General features: G+C 40.2%; 1 protein-coding gene across 1 annotated transcript in view; it reads right to left on the bottom strand.

The window, feature by feature from the left end:
* Kif27 (kinesin family member 27) overlaps window positions 1-16,912 on the bottom strand; it is a 123,711-nt gene that overhangs the window by 92,317 nt on the left and 14,482 nt on the right. Inside the window, exons 3-4 of the mRNA XM_017800475.2 lie at window positions 5,371-5,571; window positions 3,407-4,365 (exon numbers count right to left, since the gene is read on the bottom strand). Of these exons, the coding sequence (XP_017655964.1) occupies window positions 3,407-4,365; window positions 5,371-5,571 (1,160 nt within the window). The remainder of the gene's footprint in view (window positions 1-3,406; window positions 4,366-5,370; window positions 5,572-16,912) is intronic.

Here is a 16,912-nt window from a genome sequence, read left to right as displayed (position 1 = left end):
AAAAAAAGATTTCACTGACTCTCATCTAATGGATATTCCCTTATTCGAACAACTGGCTAACTATCCAATTTGTATTTCCAGCAAGAGTAAGCCTACTCATTACAAATGCCTCACTAACATTACTCTCTCCAGCATAGCATGTGTCACCCCTCCTCTTTTCCTATGGTGCAAAGGAAAAGCCAAGCACTGTGTTAACTCCTCTTTGTCCACCTTTTGTATATCGGTAATGATTACACCCCAGGTGTGCCTACTCGAGAAAGAGGAAGCTGCCCTCCTCCTTTACAGCTGCCAGCAGAGAGAAATCTTCATCCTTTTGCTAGTAGGGCTCGGACTTGCCCTCTCCCTGGGTGCTGGAGGCACTGCAGCTGCTGCTATTGTACAAACCCATCACCTGGCAGAAGACTTTCTAGACAAGCTGGACCAGGCAATGGCATCCACAACTGACAACCTCGAATCTCTCCAATGACAAATGAACTCTCTTGCCGGGGTTGTGCTCCAAAACAGAAGAGCACTGGGTTTAATAACTGCTGAACATGGGGGGATGTGTGTGGTATTGGGAAAGGAATGCTGTTTCTTTGTAAATGAATCAAATGTTTTTGAAACCGATGTTAACACTATCAAAAAAACTTTGTAATGATGCATTTTCAAAATTTCAGCCCACCAAACAATTAGGTTGGCTTAGTAATCCCTTGTTTGCATGGCTCCTACCCTTTGTTAGCCCCCTGGTCATGCTGTGTGATGCTTGCTCACTGTTTTATAAGATTTCTTCACCAACAAATTACCGCCATTGCTGAAAATTGCTACAAAACAGGTCATGGTCAATTATCAGACTTGGATTCTCCTGAGACAGATGAGTTGGCCCTTGGGGCTGGTGATGGCACTTCTCCATATTTAAATTAAACAGGGGGAGATGTTGGGGACCCCTGCTGTTTAGGGTAGAAGTCTCCCCATGTCCGGATAGCCACAAGCTGGCTTGGCACGAATGGGGAGACTCCTCTTCTCAGCAGGGCGCCTTCTGCTCTCCTCCCTGACTTACTTTTGAAGTGCCCGTCACAAGATACATGTTCTCTGGCACAGGAGCTACCAGGTTTTAATCAGGCGTTGTCTGATAGCCTGATAGAAGCCCACCGCCCTATGTAAATGAGGCATCCTAAAAGTACCTATCAGCTAAGGCTTCTTCTGCTGTCTCCACACTATAAATAGTCCTAGTTTTACCCCAATAAAGCTGGAGCTGGAGCTGAATCACTGAGATCTGAGCTGAGTCACTTGTCTGAAGCTGTAACACTAAATCCTGTGATCCAGTCTCCCCCCGGGGGGGGGGCGCTATCCTTCCATCATTGACTCACGGAAATCCAGCTTTAGCCGCCCCGCACCTCTCCTCGTGACCCGGCAGCTGACGGGCCCTGAACTTAGAGAGAGAGTGCACGGGTGAAATTGGGGCGGAACTCGACCGGGCCAGCCTCAGTAGCAGAGACCCACAGAGACCAGAGAAGCAGAGACCTGCCAGCAACGCGGAGCAGACGCGCGCGGGACCCGCCGCTTCCCAGGTGCATGCAGGAGACCGGCGCCACACTAGCAGCTGGCGCCCCGAGATCCCTGCGCACCCCATAGTATAATATCTGTAATTATTTCAAAAGTCACTGAAAAATACCTCCCTTCTAACTATAAATCTATATGAAGATTTATTTTCTTTATAGCTTCAACGAGATCTTGCTAAAGCACATAAGAATACCCAAATATCTTCTACTAAGCCAGATATCAAAGAGACTTAACAAAAGGTAAAGCAGTTCTAATTTTTCCCCACTAATGGAAATCAAACCCCAAAGCCTCATGAATGTAAGAAACATGTTGTGTCACTGAGCCTCATACTCAAGCCATGTTTTGAAAGTTCTTTGGGGACATTTCAACTTTGAAAGTATAAATAAGCTCTGCATTCAAAAAGTCCGAGAAGAGATAATTTAGCTGTGTTTATAACTGAAACAGTACATTTTTGATTAGCTGTTTTCCTGTCTTTTAAAAAAGTTAGTGGACATAGTGGCACATGCCTGTAATCCCAGTATTTGAGAGGTGGAGGTAGGAGGATCAATCCTTAGCAACATATGTGTTGCGTTACATGAGATCCTGTGTTACATGAGATCCTGTCTCAAAAAAAAAAAAAAAAACATTTAAAAAAAACAAATAGCAGTACCACGGAAATTGGGTACCATGTTACTTAAGGAACAAGTAAGGGCCCATCTCCCTGGATTTTGCTTGCAAACTTCACAAAAGCAGAACCAACTCTTCTCTACTGGCTCCCATATACAATCTTCATTAAAACAAAACAAACAAACAACAAACCAGGCCAGAGAGATGGCTCAGTGAGTAAAGGTGCCTGCCACCAAGCCTAACAACTTGTGTTCAATTCCTAGGATCTACATGGTGGAAGGAGAGAAAAAAAATCCCCACCAGCTTTCTCTGACCTCCACACACTCCCTGAGGCATACACACATACACACACACACACACACACAAAGGGGGGAAAAATCAATGAAATATAACTCAATTTTGTTTCTGAAAAATGTCTAATTCTCCAAATTGCTATAAAGGCCATTAAAATGTATAATCACAGGAGAGAGGGGGAACTAACAAAGGTAAATTATGTAAGAAGAGGAAAAAAGAGGGAAGAAACAAAGTAAAGGAACTGAAAATAAGATTTTACATATAATTCCTTTTTTTAAGAAAAAAAGAAAAGATCTTGGATCCGTGAGATGGCTCAGAGGGGGCAAAGTTGCTAGCTATGAAATCTTGACAGCCTAAGTTTGATTTCACAAACCCCACGGTGAAAGTGCAGACCCGACTCCCCAAAATTGTCCTCTGACCACTTGTATACACCTGCACTCACTCACACATACAATAATAAGTTAAAATTTCAAAAACTTCTGAAATTCCAAAATGACATTTAAAATATACTTACCCAAATAGATGAGGTCCTTAAACAATTTAACTTATAAAAGTGATGGCTATGAGCCAGGTGTGATAGCACACACCTATAATCCCAGCACTTGGGAACACTTCTGTTAAGTTTAAGGCCAGCCTAGGTATATAATGACTTCCAGGAAAGCCTGGACAATAGAATAAGACCTTCTTTCAAAAAAATAAAATAAATTTGGGGATATACCTGAATGATGGAGTATTCTCAAGGACATACAATGCTGTTTGTTCAATCCCCATTACCAAGAGGGGACTTTTATTAATCCAATGTGGTGGCACACTCCTGTAGCCCCAGCATTCAGGAAGCAAAGGAAGGAGGATGGCTGCAAGTCTCAGGCCAGCCTGGTTGGTCAACAGAATGAGTTCCAGGCCAGCCAGGGCTACATAGTAAGACACAGCTTCAAATATATATATTAATTAATTAATGTCTAAGTACCTGGTATTTCTTAAGTTCTCTCTTCATCTGGAGAACTGTAACATGCTGTGGTCCTTCTTCCAGGTTTCCAGGGCCTTGGTTTCCTGGGCATGAGGTGTGGACAGCCTTCCTGACCTCTTGAGTCATGCTGAACCATTCTTGCAGTTTGTGCTGCTGCTTCTGGTTTAGTCTGACAGCATCTTTTAAGTCTACCAGGAAAGTAAAAGCTTCCTCTATACAATTTTGGTAGCCTAGACATTCCTCTTGGAGCTGAGATACCTGTTCCTCAAGAGAATGGATCCTATTTTGATCAGGAGTGCCTTCTGAAGGGACCTGGCTAGTTTGGCTGATAGTAGCCTGATGGCTCTGCAAAGCTTCTCGAAGCAACTTAATTTCAAATTCCATTTCATCCATTCGGTCTGACTCAGGGCTGAAGTTTAAAGTGGGTTTATTTCTAATGTTCCGTGCTCTGTTAGCATATTTGAGAGAATTTAAGGACTCATCAAAATCTGAGGAGGATGGGCTGACACACGTGATCATCACAGTCTTGGCACTGCCTCCTAGGGAATCTTTCAGAAGCCGGGTAATTTTAGCATCCCTATATGGAATATGTGAGCTCTTTCTGCGTGGGTCCCCAAGGGCACGTATTACGTTTCCTAAAGCAAGTAACCCACTGTTGATCTGAATGGACTCTTTGAACCGTTCCCCTGTATTCCCTGTTTTAGTCACTCTTTCTGATCCAGCCAAATCCACAAAATGGAATTTGGAGACAATGTGCTGACGTGAATACCACTCTCCACCTTCAGGTGCCTCTGCATTTTTCTCAACTTGACAGACATTTATTGTAAAAATTGCATGTGATCTACTGGAGTATTCATTCATCTGGGTGGTGCTTGTATGTCTGGCCGCATTCCCTACCTCTAGAAGACTCATCACTTCATCCATGCTCTCTACTTGGCATTCCTTGGCTCCAACAATCACTTAAAATAGCAATACAAAGTTTTAAAACCAAATTTTCATCAAAATGCAGTACAGTTATTCACACAACAGTTATCCATTGCTAAGAAATCCAAAGATAGTTCCTTTAAAAAAAAATCAATAGCAATACTAACATCAGTCAGCATCATTAAGTAGTTTTAGAAAAGTGCCAAAAGGAACTATTTTAATCCATAATACCCATATTTAAACTCTAAAAGATACAATTTACTAAACCCAGTTGTAGTTTTTATTTATTATTTTATGTGAATGTATGTTATGCCTGCATGTATGTAAGTGCACCCGTGTTGTACAGAGTCTAGGGAGAACAGAAGAGGGAATCTGGTCCCCTGGAACTGGAGTTATGGACAGTTGCTAGCTGCCATGTGGGTGCTGGGATCTGAACCCAGGTCTTCTGCAAAAACAGACAGTGCTCTTAACCGCTGAGCCCATCAAACGCAGTTGTTTTTTAAGTAAACATATTTCTTTAAAATGACTGACAAGCAAAAACTCTTGGGGTGGGGTTGTAGCTCAGAGTAGAGTATGTGCAAGTGTGCGTGAGGCCCTGCGTTCAATCTCAGAACCAAGGAGTAAAAGCCAGAAAGAACCCTTTGTTTCAATATTCTGATTTGTGACTAATTACAAGAAAACAGGAGACAGCCCTTGATGGTACAGACCTGTAATCCCAGCTACTCAAGAGACTGGGGCAGAATAATTAAAAGTACAAGGCCAGCCTGGGAGGCAAAATGTGTTCAAACCAGCATAACCAACTTAGTGAGACTCTGTCCAAAAATTTAAAAACTTTTTAAACATTTAAAAACAAAAGAGGGTGATGATGTCATCCAGTGGTACAGTTGCCTACCTAGCATGGGATCAATTTCCAGCATGGCAAAAATATAAATAATTAAAAAATAAAAACAAACTTATTTGCTTATTTTTTTTAATCACTTGGAATTGAGCTGAGTTTTGTATGCTAGTTGTAGGCAATCAACTTAAGTGGGCTACCTCACCTGTATTTCCTTTTTCGTCTTCTCGGATATGAAGGTCCTTCATGGAAGTCTCCAATTCTAGAAGATCTCTTAGGTCTTCCTTGTATACTTCTATATATGACACTTTTATATTAAAGTCAATGCCAGGATTTTCAGAGATGCTTTGAAATATTTCTTGGATAGCTCGAGGAATGATACCCTTTTGACCTTCCACAAGTGAAGCTGAAAATTTAGAAAGCGTATCTGAAACTTGAAATATAAGAAAAGCTGCAATTCAAAACTTTCATGTAGTACAATTTTCTTACATTCATATTATAAAATTTTTTAAACCTGCTAGGCATGGTAGCACACATCTTTACTTCCAGTCCTAAGGAGGCCGAACTCAGGTGGCAGAGGCAGGCAGATCTCTGTGAGCTCGAGACCAGACTGGTCCACACAAGTTCCAAGCTAGCCAGGGCTACATGGTAAGACCTTGTCTCAAAAATTTTCTCCTTTAAACCATAAAACTCTAAAATTTAAAGGCAAGGGGCTAGGGAGATGGCTCAAATGATAAAAGTATTTGCTGCACACACATGAGGACCTGAGTTGAGAACTCCAGCACTCATGTAAAAAGCTGGGCATGGCACAGCTTAGCACAGCACAGCACATGTGCCTGTAACTAGAGGGATAACAGGAAGATTAATGGTGCTTACTGGCCGTCAGCCTAGATCCAGGCTCAGTGAGAGACTCTACCTCAAAGGAATAAAGTCAAGAGCAATAGAGCAGACATTAAACACCCTCCTCTGGTCTCTACATGTATGTGCATAGACATGAACATCCCCCCACCCCACATGTACACTTACACCACACACATATACACATATAAAATGTTATCTCCTTTCACAGAATTCATTAATTCAACAAATATTTACTGTGTACCTACCACATTCCATGCAATATTCTAAGACTCTAGGAACAACAAAACAGTGAAATACTGCCCAACACTGGAATTCTACTGAGGAGAACCAGGCAGTAGCAATAAACAAAAATTGTAAGTTATGTAGTAGTTTAAAATGCTGGGCAGGGATGGTGGTGCACACCTATAATCCCATTGGGAAGCTGAGATAGGAGGATCTAGAGTTCATAGTCAACCTTGGCTACATAGCAATGCCATCTCAAAAAACCAAATCAAACCAGTAAACAAAAAGAGGTCAGAGAGGTGGAATAAGCCAGTTCACGGAAGTCCTAGTAGATTACTGTACACTTGGAGTTTCATTCTGGGCGAGGGCCATGGGAATGGAGCAGTAACCTACCATTGCCTGACATTTTACAAAGACCACCCTTACTGTGGTCATCCGCAGTAATATAAGTGAGGTGACCACTTAGGAGGCTGCTGTAGTAATCTGGTAATCAGGGGTTCGAAGGATAAATATAATGGTGTCTCACATGAGCGTCCTACTATCTAGCTGGTTTCTGTGTTTATGCTGAATGGCCATTAAGGATTCCTAAGAGCTGGGTATGACAGCATACACTTGTAATCGTAGCATTTAGGAGGCTAAAACAAGATTTTGAGGTCATCTTGAACTACAAAGTGAGATCCTGTGCCACCCAAGAAAAAACAAAAACAAGGATTGAAAGATTTCTGACAGATTGGATGTGAGATGCAAGAAAAAGCAATGAGTCAAGATGAATCCAAAGTTTTGTTTAGGGCCACTGGAGTTACCATCAATGGGTGTTGTAGCTAGAGAAGACAGCATGTGTTTTTAATCTCCTGAATCAAACAGGCATTTGGATCTGAGTCCTCAGAGCTCATAACAGTAGTACGGATAAAGAGAATAATTAGAAGTCATCTATGTATAGATAGCATTTAACATAATGAGGCTGGATGTGACCAAGTAAGAGAATTAGAAAAGAAGAGTGCTACAAACAGCCCTGGAACACTTCATTTATTAATTCACTTGATAAGAAACACCAAGAGTGCCTAAGGAGGGACTAGCTAAGCAGGATAAGGCCTAAGAATGTAGTAGCCTGGAAACCAAGTGGAAAATGTATATCAAATGTGTCTAATAAGTCCGGTAAGATGAAAAATGAGATCTGACCATTATATTTAGCAAAGTGAAGACCACTTAGAATTAACTAAATGACATATGCAGTTTCAAGGGTTAGGGAAGTCTAAATAGAATGAGTTTAAGAATGGGGAAAAGAAAAAATGAGCAGTGAGACACGGGACAGTTTCAGGCCCTGTTACAAAGACAAGCAGAGACATGGCATGGAGATAGTCAGCAAGGTGGGTAAAGAAAGGCTGTTTTTAGGAACAGTAGAATTTGATATATCTAGCATCCTGTCAATTACTAATACTAAAATAGTATCATTGTAACTGATGATAAATCAATGTTCATAACATCTATTTAGTACTATTTACTGTAATAAAATACCATGTGATCCAGGTGTACTGGCGCATACCTGTACTCCTAGCACTTGGAAGAAGAGGATCATTATGGGTTTAGGACCATCTTAATCTACATAGCTGAGTAGATTAAGCTACCAAGACAGCCTGAATTACAGAGGGAAACCCTGTCTCAAAACAAATGTACGCAATTATTAAAACATGATGATGCTGCTTACTCAAGGATACAAGCAAACTACTCCTATAATACAGTATGTTAACGTAAAAGGGTATAGCTTTTATGAACCATTTGGTATCAATACAATCAAAAGTATAAACACTATCACTTTATCTCAGAAATACATTCTTCCTAAAGAAATACCCCCCAAAAAATCTTATATAAAAATCAGTAAAGATTGAGTAAATTGAAAAAAAAAAAATTCAAGCTCACTGTAACTGCCCATCCCTGATGCTGAGGCAAGAGGATCATGACTTCAAGGACAGCTTGGTCTACACAGAGATCTTGTTGAGCCAGTTCTGGTGGTGCTTGCCAGTAGGATATACTGAAGAGGCAGAGGCAGGAGGATCATGAATTCGAGGCCAGCCTGGGCTACACATTTGGGCCAGGCATAGTGGCGCACACCTTTAATCCCAGCACTTGGGAGGCAGAGGCAGGTGGATCTCTGTGAGTTTGAGGCCTGCCTGGTCTATATAGCAAGTTCCAGGTCAGCTTGGGCTACAGGGAGACCCTGTCTCAAAAAGAGCCCCCCATCCCCTGAAAGGAGATCTTGTTAAAAACAAACAAACAAAAAATCCTGACAATTTAATAAATCCCTTAATAGGAGAATTGCTAAAGAAAAATGGGATAGTGGTCGATTGGGATGAGAATGTTCTCTATAGGCTCTAAGTATTTGAACACTTTGTTCCCAATTGGTGGCACTGTTTTGGGAGATCAGAGAAGGTGTGGCCTTGGAGGAAGCATGTTACTGGGAGGGAGGTGTTAGAGATTCTTAAGCCTTGCCTGATCTCCAGTCCTGCTCTGCTTCCTGTGCCTGCTTGAAGATGTGAGCATTTAGCTTCTGCTCCTACTCCAGCCACCTTTGCCACCATGCCTCCTGCCATGACAGATTCTTAATTCCCTTGGAATCATAAGCTCAAATAAACTCTTCCTTTTATAAGTTCTCTTGATCATGGTGTTCTAGCACAGCAACAGAAAAATAACTAATACAGATAGCATCCACCTACTATTAAACAAACCTCTAAGAACTATCAATTTTTTTAAAAAGTCAGACATGGTGACTCACACCTGTCATCTCAACATTCCTGGTTAAGGCAGGAGGATAGAGTTTGAGGCCAGCCTGAACTACATCAAAAGATTCTGTCTCAAAAGAAAAAAAAATGAAATTGTAGAGCAAACCTTACCTTGGTTAGTAAAATATGTATCTACACAAATAATTTTTAAAAAATAGATAAAAACAGTGGTTGTCTTAGGAAAAGGAATAATTTTTTTACATTTTTTATTGAATTTTTGCAATTTTCACACAATATAATTTGATGGTATTTACATCCCCTCTCCTATTCACACCTTCCCCTTCCCCCCAGCCCAATTTAACAGACTCTTTCCTATTTTGTTTATTTTATTTTTACATTGAAGTTTTGCAATTTTCATACAATATAATTTGATGGTATTTAGATCCCGTCCTCTATCCTCACCTCCCCTTATTGCCCCACACCCAAACTAATGTACTCAGTTATATATAGATATATATAATAAGGCCTATAGAGTCTTAATTTATGTCCCCAAATGTCCTTCAGTGTGAGTCCATCCTCTGGAGTCTGGTCACCCTACCAAGACAGGGCTTGAGAAGGAGGACTGTCTCTCCCCCTCTTAGCAGCTATTAGTTGCCAAAAGTTCCTTAGGTTAGATTGGGGTTTCTTAACTACTGCCCCATGTTTATGCTGGGATTTTGTGTGGTTTGAGCTTACGTGGGATTTGTGCATGCTGTCACCACTGCTGGGAGTTCATACGGGTAACTGACCAGCTGTCCAGAAAACTCTGTTTTCTTGTGATCATCTACCACCCCAGACTCTCACAATCTTTCCGCCCCATCTTCTGCAATGATCTCTGAGCCTTGAGAGGCAGAAGTTTGATATAAATGTCCTATTCAGGGATAAGCAATCTGCAACCTGTTCTCTTGTTCTCAGCACATTGGCCAGTTGTAGGTTTCTGTGCTAACTGCCATCTGCTGCATAAGGAAACTTCTCTGGTGAGAGTTGAGAGATGCCTTAATCTATGGGTAAATTAAGTCATTAGGAGTGAATTTAATTGATAACTATTAGTAAACACCTAGTATTAACCCCCCCCAGCACACACACACACCCTATGTCCTACAAGCTGTCTAGCCTCAGATTCTTAAGCCTGATAGCAATATCAGGCATGGGCTCCAGACTATGAAGCAGACCTTAAATCCAACTAGAGAGTGGTTGGTTACGTCCATAATATTCAAGCCATTATTGCATTGGTGGGCTTATCTTGCCAGGCCAGTTGTTGTAGTTCACAAGATTCACAGATAGATAAGGGTGATGATTATTTTTTCCTTCTGGTAGCATGCATAGCTTCTAAGGACAATTATTTTCTCCCCTTTGGTCTTTTTGAAACAGGGTCTCCCTATAGCCCCAGCTGACCTGGAATTCACTATGTAGACCAGGTTGGCCTCGAACACACAGAGATCTGCCTGCTTCTGCCTCCCAAGTGCTGGGACTACAGGCATGTGCCACCATGCCCAGAGGACAACTATTTTAAATCTTATACTTATTTTATCTAAGTTTTTACCATTATAAATACTTTTAAATATATAAACTATAGTTAAAAGCGTTAATATATATTAAACTAAATAAGAACATTGTGGAGAACTGGCAGAAATATAAAACAAACTTACAAGTAGTGACAAGCCAATAAATTAAATATTTACATAAATTTAAGACAAAAGTAAAAATTTGAATAACAAAACATACTGAATGTGCCATGAAAACAAAAGGCACATGTGAGACCAGAGGTGCTTCATGCAGGGAAGTTCATCAGAAATGTCCACTTTAATATGAAAGATAGAAATATATGAAGTTAACATTGTATCTCATAAACAGGCAATGTCAATCTATTAACTAAAACAACGTTTCTTAATTAGACCAAAGGAGCCTTAGGTTCATAAAAACAAAACAAAACTACCACCAAGCCTGGCTTATTCTTCTGGTTTTTATTCTGGTAAGTCATTTGTGTTTAGAAATTTGTCCATTTCTTCTAGCTTTTCCAGTTTGTTGGTATCTAAGTTTTAAAAGTTTTTCCTGATGATCTTGGAGTCTGCTGTATCATCCCCTTTTGTCTCTAATTTTATTAATCTGGGTCCTACCTTTCTTTTAGGTAAGTTTGGTTAGGGGATGGCCAATTTGCTAACCATTTCAAAGAACCAATTATTTGGTTAATTCTATGTATTGTTCTATTTCATTAATTTCTGTTTTGATTTTTATTACTGCTTGTCATTTGCTGCCTTTGGGGTTAGCTTCTTCACAGATTTTTCTAGAGTTTTGAGGTATACCATTAGGGTATTTATTTCAGCTCTGACTTACTTTTAAAAAAATCATTTATTTTTATGTCTATGAGTGTTTTGCCTGCATGTGTGCAAGTGCACCCATGTTGTGCAATACCTACAGAGGCCAGAGGTACTTGATCCCCCTAGAGCTGTAGTTATAGGCAGCTGTAAGCCTCCCAATGTGGGTGCTAGGAACTGAACTTGGGATTTCTGCAGGAGCAGTATGTATTATTTGCTGAACTACCTCTCCAGCCCAATCTTTTTTTTTCTTTTAACTGCATTCTGCTTTATTAAGGAATTAAGTTTGCACCTAGCAGAGTTTTTAAGAAAAATATATGGCCAGAAAAGAGGCACAATTCTTCATCTCTGAGACTGAAGCCCAAAATTTAGAAATTCAAACTTCCAATACTAGAAACAAATCTACCACAATCTTCTAATTGCTGTACACAGACCTACATTTCTTTAAGGAGATATACAGTTACTGCCAGACCACTCATGAAGTGGATTTTCAATGCTTAGAATTTCATATATTCAATATAGCTCACATATTTGAACAATCTTTTTTATTTTTTTGGTCTTTTTGAGACAGGGTCTCCCTGTAGCCCCAGATGTTCTGGAACTATGTAGACCAGGATGGCCTCAAACTCACAAAGATTCACCTGCCTCTGCCTCCCAAGTGCTGGGATTAAAGCCATGCACCACCACACCCAGCCCTGAACAGTCTTATAAGTAATGCAGATCTTCAACATTTGAAAATTTACTGAAAACTTTTATTGTAATAAAAAGGGACATAACAGGGCTGTAATGAGTTCAGCAAATCATTGTGCTGATATTTTAGAACTGATATCAGCTTTTGCCAGGGCATAGTGGCACACGCCTTTAATCCCAGCACTTGGGAGGCAGAGGCAGGTGGATCTTTGTGAGTTCAAGGCCAGCCTGGTCTACATAGTGAGTTTCAAGACAGCTGGGGCTACAGGGAGACCCTGTCTCAAAAAGACAAAAAAAAAAGTTCAAATCTAACTTTTTTAAGATGAACAATTAGAACTGACTTAGATAATCAGGGTGTGGTGGCACACACCTTCAATCTTAGCACTTGAGAGGCAGAGATGGATGGATCTCTGATTTCGAGGCCAGCCTGGTTTATACAGCAAATTCTGTAGCTAGAGGTTCTGATAGGTTGTAGTCTCATTTTCCTTTGACTCTAGGAACTCTTTAATTTCCTCCCTGTTAGTGCTAATTGTCAACCTGACAGGATCTGGAATCATGTAGGAGACAGAACTCCAGACATACCTGTGGATTTAGCCTCTGTGTAAGTCTGTGAGGGACTATCTTGAGGTTAACTGGATAGTATGATCCATCTTAACTATCTATGGGTAGGACCATTCCCTGGACAGTGATCCTGGACTGTGTAAAACAGAGAAAGCGAGCTGAGTGCACTAGCATTTGTTGTTTCTGACTGCAGATGTAATGTGACTAGCTGCCTATCAAGGTCCTGATGCTATGATATCCTCACTATGATGGAATATAACCTTGACCTGTGAGCCAAAATAAACCCTTCCTTCCTAAGTTGCTCTCATGAGGGTATTTTATCATAGCAACAGAAAAGAAACTAAAATACTCCTTGACTTCTTCATGACCCCACTGTTCATTCATTAGTGTACTTGTTCAGTTGAAAGTTACATTTTCTGAGATTAGTCTTGCTGATTTCTAGTTTTATTCCACTGTGGTCTGATAGAATGTAAAGAATTATTTAATGTTTTTGTGTTTGCTAAGGCTTGCGTTGTGGCCTATGTGACCAATTTCATAGAACGTTCCATGGGTCACCAGAAGAATGTGTACTCCCTAACTGATGGGTGTAACAGATATATGTTAAATCTAATTGATCTAGGACATAATTTAGTTTTTGACCTATCTAGATATGAGACTGGGGTCTTGAGTTTCCAATCATTGAATCTGGATCTATGTGGTCCTTTAGAAGTCTTTTAGTGTATCTTTTATGAAACTGGGGGCTCCAAGATTTAGCATATAAATATTTACTATAGTTATGTCCTCCTGATAAATGTCCTTTTATAAATATGTAGTGTACTTCTTCATCACTTTTGATTAGTCTTGGTTTGAAATTTGATTTATTAGATGTAATAATTGCTATACTATCTTTTTGCAGCACCCTTTGGCTTGGAAGATTGTTTTCTAACCTGACTCTGGGTTTATAGATGTCTTTCCTGGCTATGTGTATTTCTTGGACACAGCACACAGTTGGGTTATTGTCATGGTTGGCTTTGGTTGTCAACTTGACAAACCTGGGAAGAGAGAGCCTTAACTGAGGAATTTCCTCTATTAAATTTGCCTGTGGGCATATGCTTGCAGCATTTTCTTGATTGTTGAGTGATATGGGAGGGCCCAGCCAACTGTGGGTGGTGCTGCCCCTGGCTAAGTGGTCCTGGAGTGTGTAAAAAAAGCATGTCTAAAATTAATAATAAATAACAATTTAAAAAGCAGGTGGAGCACAGGCAGGGAAGCAAGCCAGTAAGCAGAACTGCTCTGTGGTCTGTGCTTCAGGTCGTACTTCCAGGTTCCCACTCTGATTTCCTGCCCAACTTCCCTGAAAGATGGACTATCCTTTGGAAGTCTAAGATGCAATAAATCCTTTCTTCTCCAAGTTGTTTTTGGTCAAAGTGTTTTATCACTGTAACAGAAAGCAAAGGAGGGCAGTCATTTTTTCTAATCCAGTCCATGAATCTGTGTTTAACAGGTGCATTCAAGGTTACAACAGAGAAGAGTTTGCTATTTTTTTTTATTGTTTTGTTGTTGTTATGGTTGCCCTGCTGTGCTAGACATGGTTGGTTCCTTCCCTGTGCTCTGTCCATCTGTTGCTTTCAGGAACTACGTTCTGCTCTGCATTCTTCTTTCTGAAACTGCTTCCTCTTCTGTGCACAGAGTTCCTTTAAGGACTTTCTGTAGGCTAGCTTAGTTGCTGTGAATTGCCTTGTTTATCTTGAAGTACATTTATTTCTCCACTTACTTTAGTAATTTTGATAGATATCGCAATTGAAGTCACTCTCAATTCTTGGAATTTATCATTCCGTGTTTCCCAGGTATCTGATGACAGATCTGCTGTTATTCTAGCATTCCTGCCTCTCTTCAGTCTACATTTTCCTTTACAGCTTTTAGCATTATTTGTTCTGTATTTTTTGACATTTGACTATGATGTGTCATAGAGAGGTTCTTTTCTGGTCATTTGAGTTTTAAATGCTTCATGTACTTACATGTCTAGTTCTTTCTCTAGGTTTAAAATTCTCAGCTATAACTTCGGTGAGAAGCTAGTCTAGCCATCAGCTTTTATCTCAGCTCCTTTACCCCACAAATTTTTAGGTTTGATTTCTTAAGTGTATCCCAGACTTCTTAGAGTTTTGATAGTATTCGTTGGTTTTTTTTTCCTTATGTGTCTGTATTTATTATTGTCTCAACCTTGTCTTCCATACCTCATATCCACTCTTCTGCTTGTTAGTGTCTGTTGATGATGCTTTCGGCTGTATTATTTATTTGATGGGAGGAAGGGGGAAGGAGAGGAGAGAGGGAAGAGGGGAGAGAGAGGAGGAAGAAACTACTAGGGGAAATCACATCAAGACATGGCTCAGCAGGTAAAAGCACTTGCTATGCAAGCCTGGTGACCTGATTTAAATCCACAGAATCCATGGTGGAAAGAGACAACCAACTATTAAAAGTTGTCCTCAGATATCTACTCACACACCAAGGCACCCATGTACCTACACACATCACATACACACACAATAAAAGATATAGGCCTAAGGGGCTAGAGGGTTGGCTCAGTAGTTAAGAGCACTTACTGCTCTTGCAGAAGACCTAGGTTCAGTTCCCAGCACCAACATGGTGACTAACAACCATCTGTAACTCCAGTTCCATGGGACCCAATGCCCTCTGCTGGCCTCCACAGGCAATGCACACATGTGGTGCATTTCCATGCATGCAAACAAAACACTCACACACATAAAAAGGATATACACATAAGCAATTTTTTCTGGAAAAGACTCTCATGGCATAGAGATTTAGACCCAAAATTGACAAATGGGATTATATAAAATTAAGAAGTTTTTTTACAGCGATGGAAAAAAAAATCATCTGAGTGAACAAAATACAGAACGAGAAACTGAACAGACCAACTGAGATATCTAGAGACACTCTCCAATCTACTGAGAGGCCTGCAGGTTATGCAGTGCACTCTAGGTTTCCTACTTTTGTGAGCTGTCACCCATGCTGGGGTGGGATTTGGTGATATAGCTGTCTTTGAGCCATTTCTCCTCCTATAAGTAATCTCAATAAACTTACTGGTTCACCAAGTTGAACTTTACTTGTTATCTTTACTTTGGTCTGTCTTGGTTCCCTATCTGGAGTAAAAAGGCATTTGTTCATGTCTCCCCAGGAATAGTGTCATACAACATCAATGTTCATAAATTCATAAGATGTTATTCTAATTTGTTTTCCTGTTGCTGTGCTAATACTGTAACAATACTGATTTGATCATCCAAACTATACACCAGACAGGTTATTAAAAAATTAAACAACCCCTCCCAAAAACCTCATCCCATCAATAAATGAGCTAATGAACTGAATAGACAGTTCTCAAAAGAATATTCTGATGGAATGGCAGTCATCAAGAAACAGTAAATGCAGCCGAACATGTAGACAAAAGGGACCCTTATGCTCTGCTGGTGGGAACATATACTAGTCCAACCACCAAGGAAATCAATATGGAGGTCCTTAAAAAAATAAAAACAGACTTCCCATATGACATAGCTATACCACTTCTGAGTATTTACCTAAAAGAGTCCAAGTCAACTTATAGTAGAGATACTTACACATCAATATTTACAATAGTTAAGCTGTAGAATCAAAGTGTCCATCAGTAGAGGACTAGAGAATATATGGTTTATACATATGATAAAATTTTTCAGAAATAAAAAAGAATGAAATGACAGTTTTCAGGATAATGGGCACAACTGGAGGTAATCATAATCATGTTAAGCAATTTCAGTCAATTTGAGGACAAACATTTTATGGTTTCATTTTATACAGACACATAAAGTCAAAGAGAGAAGAAAACAGAAATGAGGCTGTCTAGGGAACAAGGAGATAGCCTGAGGGGAGGAGCCAGGAGGACAGTAGAGGGTTGTGAGGGAATAAGTTCAAACTACATGATCTACTTGCGAGAACAAGGCCTTATGTAACCCAGCATAATATAATTAAAGTCAAAAAGAAGAAATACAAATTGCCAATAAATATTTGGAAAAGTATTCAGCATCCTTTATCCATAAGGGAAATACAAATTGAAACTGTTTTGAGCCAGGCATGTTGGCCTTTCCCAGCATTCGGACGCAGAGGGAAGCAAAATTCAAGGTCAGCCCAGTCTACATATTGAGTTCCAGACCAGCCAGCCAGGGCTGCATTGTGAGGCCCTTTTTTATATTTTTGGTCTTTCTGAGACAGGGTCTCAGGGTCTCCCTGTAGCCCTATAGCCCCAACTGTCCTGGAACTCACTATGTAGATCAGGCTGGCCTTGAACTCACAAAGATCTGCCTGCCTCTGCCTCCCA

This window comes from Nannospalax galili, unplaced genomic scaffold, assembly GCF_000622305.1.
Source record: "Nannospalax galili isolate Female #2095 unplaced genomic scaffold, S.galili_v1.0 scaffold1640, whole genome shotgun sequence".
Classification (NCBI taxonomy): domain Eukaryota; kingdom Metazoa; phylum Chordata; class Mammalia; order Rodentia; family Spalacidae; genus Nannospalax; species Nannospalax galili.
Note: the sequence above shows the minus strand (reverse complement) of the source record. Positions and strands in the feature narration are given on the sequence as shown.